At 37.6% G+C, this 6,013-nt stretch overlaps 1 protein-coding gene across 1 annotated transcript in view; it reads left to right on the forward strand.

Annotated features, from left to right (window-relative positions):
• The window catches only part of olfm1b (olfactomedin 1b), a 27,194-nt gene extending 21,686 nt beyond the window's left edge, over positions 1–5,508 (forward strand). The window contains exon 6 of the mRNA XM_014019371.1: positions 3,437–5,508. Coding sequence (XP_013874825.1) covers positions 3,437–4,111 — 675 coding nt within the window. The 3' untranslated portion in view covers positions 4,112–5,508. The remainder of the gene's footprint in view (positions 1–3,436) is intronic.
• The last annotated feature ends 505 nt before the right edge of the window (positions 5,509–6,013 follow it).

The raw sequence follows: 6,013 nt of genomic DNA on the forward strand, positions 1-6,013 counted from the left end.
CACACACACACAATTAATAAATACTGCATTTTGTCTTACTTTTTAAAAGTAATTAAAACAGATGTATTCTAGAAAAATTGTGTTTCCTGCGAAAATGCTTGTGTGAATGCTTCATGCTGAAAACTTAAGCTGAGAGCTGCTGAAATTGAGTTGAACATATTTAATAGGAAAAGTGTTAATGGGAGCTCACTTTGAAAAACTGAAAGAAGCAAAAAAAAGCCTAACTGCATGAAAACAGTCAAAAGGAGCACAAATCTTGTTGAAAACAGCTAAAAGCTAACAGCTAAAATAGCTGAATATAGCTGAAAACATCTGTAAGAAGCATAAATAGCACTAGGTAGCAGTAAAAACAGTATTAAAAGTAGAAAAAAATAGAAGAATCGCTAAAGTAGCTAAAGTGAGCATAAAATAAGTTAAGGTAGCAGCCACAATTTGAAATTAGCACCCAGTTGAAATAGTTATAGTTAAAAAATAACTGAAACAGAAAAAAATGTAGAAAAAAGCATAGAATTACATAAAAATGATAGTTTGTAGTAAAATAAGTAAAACAGCTGAAATTTTCAGTAAAACAGCTAAAAAGTAGGTGGAAAATATTTAATTAGCATAAGGAGCACAAGTTTGCTAACCTTAGCTGAAAAAAGTTGTAATAGCTACAAAAAATGTATTTATCTTAGAAAACCTAACCTTAGCTTATAGCAGCTAAACATTAGCTAAAATTTCAGCAAATAGTTGAATATAGCAAACATCTGTAAGAAGCACAAAGTAGCAGAAAAAAGCACAACAAAGTAGAAAAATCAGAAGAACAGCAGAAAGAAGAGATTTGTATCTGAAATAGCAGAAAAAAGCTAAATTTTGCAAAAAAAGTTGCTAAAATTAGCACAAGAAAGTGAAAAAAGCAGAGCCAGAACAAAATATGTAAGGTGCTGTAAATATTTAGAAACATTTAAAATTATTTTAAGGATGTTGAAAACAGCTCCATTAATTTTCTGTCAAAAATTGACTTAAATAGTGAAATAGCTAAAAAAAAAAGTGTAAATAGCTGAAACACCAAAAGTCATAGCACCCCTCATGAATGAGCTGAATGTTTTTAAATATGAATTGTTGAAATAGCATAAAAATTGTGGAACGAATTAGATGCCGAAAAACGTACAGAAGAAAAAAATGATCTCAGTAGTGTGACTACTGTGAAGCATTCACAACAATACAGTATAATAAAGGTTACTGAATAATAACTACAGCCAACTGAGCTTTTTCTGAGGTTTCTTGGCTTTCTCCCTTTGCTTTGGCAGCAAGCGGTAATGACTATGAAACAACAAAACTAAGTACAAGAGATAATTATATGGCTTTAACAGAAAAATGAACAGTGGACAACTGTAAACTGCAAGAATACAAGAAAGTTATTCCTTCTGTTCTTTATCTGTGAGACTAAACTTTAAAACTCTGAGAATGAAAGACGCAGATAAAGTTTTCTCTTCAAAGTTTCAGACTTGCAGTCTGAATATCTTTGATATAAGATGGAGCCTGGTTGTTGAGAGTTTTGAATGTTAGAAGTTGGATTTTAAATTATGTTCTGAATGTGACAGGGAGCCAGTGGAGAGAAGCTAAAACTGGAGTATTTTCTATTAGCTCTCATCAGAACTCTGGCAGCTGCATTTTGTATCAGCTGAAGACTTGTGGACACTCAGATAATAAAGAATTACAGTAGTCCATCCTAGACATGATAAATGCATGGATCAGTTTTATTTTATTGAAATTGTTCATATGGAAGAAAGTGGCTCTGGTACTCCGGCTTCCTCCCACAGACCAAAAACATGACTGTTAGGTTAATTGATAACTCTAAATTGTCCCTAGGTGTGAGTGAGAGAGTGAATGGTTGTTTGTCTGGTTTGTCTCTATGTGTGGCCCTGTGATGGACTTGCGACCTGTCCAGGGTGTACCCCGCCAATCGCACTGTGACTGCTGGAAATGGGCACCAGTGACCCACGCAACCCTGAAAAGGAATAAGCGTGTACAGAAAATGGATGGATGGATGGATGGCTCTGGTAACTGGATGAAAAATAAAAGGTTCAAAGGCAGAAAAGCAATAATCAGACAGATCGAGTTGTGGAAATGAAATAAAACTGCAAGTGTTGAAAGGTCATATGAAAGCATCACACTGATTACAATATCAAATCAAAGACAAAATGTTGATCCCAGGTAGACAAGGTGTGGCTTACTGACATGAATAAAACTTATAATACTACATGTAGCATGCAGAAAGTCAACTTTTGCATTGAAAATAACCAACTTTAAAAAGAACAGATAAATAGCTTGTCAGAACCCTGAAAAGTAGCAGTTAGTCGTTAACAGAAGCCGAGAGACCTGCACCTCTTCTTAAATTTTGGTTTTCTGACCTCAGATATTTTTTCCTCCCATGGAAACCACTTCCTGCATGTTAATAGTTTTTTCAGTCAGGTGGTGAAGAGGTTTCAGCTAAATCAGTCCCACTGAGATTCAGGAGGTATTAGTGACCCAGGAATTCCCACGATTTAAAGCACCATCATGAAGCCCAGCAAAAGCAGCTGAGACAAGTCGTTTTGTGGAATGATGGACATTATTCCAGCCCTCCCTGACTCCTCACACACTGCAGCTGTCATCTGGGGCTGTTTAGATTCAGAAGCTGACAGATTTTACTTTGTCAGCTCACTGAAATATTGCAGCATTAATTGGAATGCTTGTTGGTGAGTGATTGGGTTTTTGATGAGCAGTCTGCTTGCAGGACTTTTACACTCACAAGGGTTCGCTGGACAGTGATGAGATTTCAACGTATTCTCACTCCCCCCACGTCAACATATTGACCCTTGGTCAGGTAGCCTTTTGCGTCCAGTTTTGATGCGCCGGGTACCCCCCGCGCATCAGTTTTTTATGAGATGAGGCGGAGGAGGACCCCCAGGTTGTTCTATTTTTTTACAAGAGTAGGAAATGTGCGAAACAAACCATCCCAGACCCTAAATTTAACTTTTATTAGCCCTATACAGTCTATCCCAGACCACAGTACCTAAAATTAACCATTAACTCTGATCGCTCATATTAACCATTTTTTTTAAATGTAGAAAATTCGCAAGAATTAACCATCCCAGACTCTAAATTTAACCTTTATTAGCTATATACAGCCCAACCCTGACCCCAGTATCTCAAATTAACCATTAATCCTGATCCCTCATGTTAACCTCAGACCCCCGACCCAAAGATCCCTAAGTGGTGCAACCCGGAAAAGCCGCAGGCGGCAAGGATGGACGCGTGGGAGGTACCCGACACATCAAAACTGGACACAGACGGTCCCTGACCAAGCATCAATATGTTGACGAGGCCGACATGAGAATGTGTTAGAAATTTTGAGCTTTGAAGTAGTTTTGTGTTTTAATGTGCTTAATTCTCTTTTTTTCGTGATCTTTAGGTCTGGTACATGGATGGCTACCACAATAACCGCTTTGTGCGAGAGTACAAGTCTATGCATGACTTCATGACTTCGGATAACTTCACGTCCCACCGGCTGCCCCACCCGTGGTCAGGAACAGGTCAGGTGGTCTATAATGGCTCTATCTACTTCAACAAGTTCCAGAGCCACTCTATCATGAAGTTTGACTTCCGCACCTCCTCGATCACCAAATCCCAAAAGATTGACAACGCCGGCTACAGTAATTCATATCACTACGCCTGGGGAGGCCAGTCTGACATTGATTTAATGGTGGACGAGGGAGGCCTGTGGGCTGTCTATGCCACAAACCAGAATGCCGGCAATATCGTCATCAGCAAGCTGAACCCCAACACTCTGCAGATCATCAAGAGCTGGACCACCAACCACCCTAAAAGGAGTGCTGGCGAGTCTTTCATGATCTGTGGCACTCTTTACGTCACCAATGGCTACTCAGGAGGCACCAAGGTCTACTACTCCTACTCCACTAACTCTTCTACGTACGAGTACATTGACATTGCCTTCCAGAATAAGTACTCACATATCTCAATGCTAGACTACAACCCACGGGACCGTGCCCTGTACGCTTGGAACAATGGGCACCAGGTTCTGTATAATGTGACGCTATTTCACGTCATCCGCTCGCAAGAACTGTAACAGACACGGATTCAACGAATACACGAGTATCGTCTGCATAAAAATGTACCATATCCAAAATATATCTGTAAAACAAAGAACTTTCTGTTAAAATGATCCCATTAAAAAAGTCAAATAACTTATGAGAGACAGCATCATGAACTGAATGTGTATATGAAAAAAATCTACAGCTGAAGGGTTTCATTCCAATATGTAATTTATTAAATGCAGAAAGATTAGTTACATTCAAAGAACAAAAGATTATTAATAGAAAACCAACAGTTTTGTAAATAAAAGTCTTAATATGACCTGAATTTATTAGTTATTCTTAGAAAACTTTATTTTGATAGTTACCATTATTAGATTCAAAGATCTTCATTATGGAATGAAACTCCTTATCTTTTAAAAAAAATGATTGTAAAAGTAAAATATATATCAGAGTTTAAAGAATAGGAACGGATGCCAAAAAAGAGAACATCATGCCTTTTTTATATATTGGAACCTAAGCTCATTCCTGCGGCTCTAGTTTTCTGTAGAACTCCTCCCAGATGAACTTTCCTGTGGTCGATGGGGGCTCTGAAACAAAGACTGTTCTTAATAAACTGTAGGACCCCCAGGTCTCATGAACAAAAGTAGGAGGTCAGTCTAGTCAGAAGACTTGGTAGCCTAATGGAGATGGTCTGTCATATCGTTTTTATCAAATCCAGTAGCAAATCTAAAGTCTGTAGAGAAACAACAGTAATAACATCTAAAGACCTGAAGGCACTGACTGTTGGCAGCGCTGTTTTTGATCTGATTTTTTCTGTATTAGTGACTGTGTGAAAACTGCTTTCTTTGCATGATTGTTTTCTATTCTGAATGTCTTTTTTCGTGTTTGTTGCAACAAAAAAAAAGAAAGAGGTCAGGTGGGAGGGGTAACGAAGGAGAAGGCTTTTGGGTGGTTGAGAGTTGTAAGTTACATTTGTTTTCATTTTCTGACTCATAATTTAGTGTATGTTTAATTACTCTATTTGCCATTATTTTATTTTTTACATGTTGTATCACTGTAACTGCTGGCACTGGTTGACTTTGTATTTGTTTATTCGGTTTGTGTAGGAGGAATTGATCCAACTCACTTGTTTTGGATGAAAAAAAAAAAACTACAGAATGTATGAAGTTATGTATCTCAGAATGGAAACCTGCTTTTTTGACTTACATTATGCACCCGAAGTAGGAAGAGGTCTTCTTTTTAGAGGAAAATCCTGTTTCATGTCATGTATCCCCAAACCCACTCCCTGCTAGTGACAGATAATGTTGTTTAAATGTATATCCTTGCCTAGGACAAAAAAGCTTTTTACTCTTTTTGCGCTTTGCTGGACATGTGTTGTATCTGAAATGAGATAGTTAATGATTCGTGTCAATAAACCAGAGAAATCTGATGCATGGATTTTTGTTTTATAAAGTTGCTAAGTTGTTCTGTGATAGTTTGTAACTAATAACAATTAGTTACCTAAAAAAATTTTTTACTTCTTTTTCATATAGTTATCAGAAAGGTGCTCACTGAATTACTGTTGAGTATAGAGGTGTAAAAGTACATGTATAGTGTGATGGTTTCTTAGTGTTTGGGACAAATACTGTATATCAGTTACAGATGATCACTGCTCCCATCTAGAAGCACATTATATTGAGCTGCATTTTGTTTATAGCCATGACAGTAAAAAAGCAGAAGTAGATACTAGCTAAACACGCTACAGGGTGAGTCAAACGTCACAGGACATCCTTTTATTTCAGAAAGAAAAGGGAAACAAAATATCAGAATAGCCCAACAAGTAATGGGCGAGGGAGCATATCTCTTAGGCTATGTCCAGAATATGGCACCCATCTCGAAAGTCGCCATTGTTGGGGTCACCTCGAGTGAAATTATCAAGGAATATACAGTATATA

Source organism: Austrofundulus limnaeus, unplaced genomic scaffold (genome assembly GCF_001266775.1).
Source record: "Austrofundulus limnaeus strain Quisiro unplaced genomic scaffold, Austrofundulus_limnaeus-1.0 Scaffold218, whole genome shotgun sequence".
NCBI classification, from domain to species: Eukaryota; Metazoa; Chordata; class Actinopteri; order Cyprinodontiformes; family Rivulidae; genus Austrofundulus; species Austrofundulus limnaeus.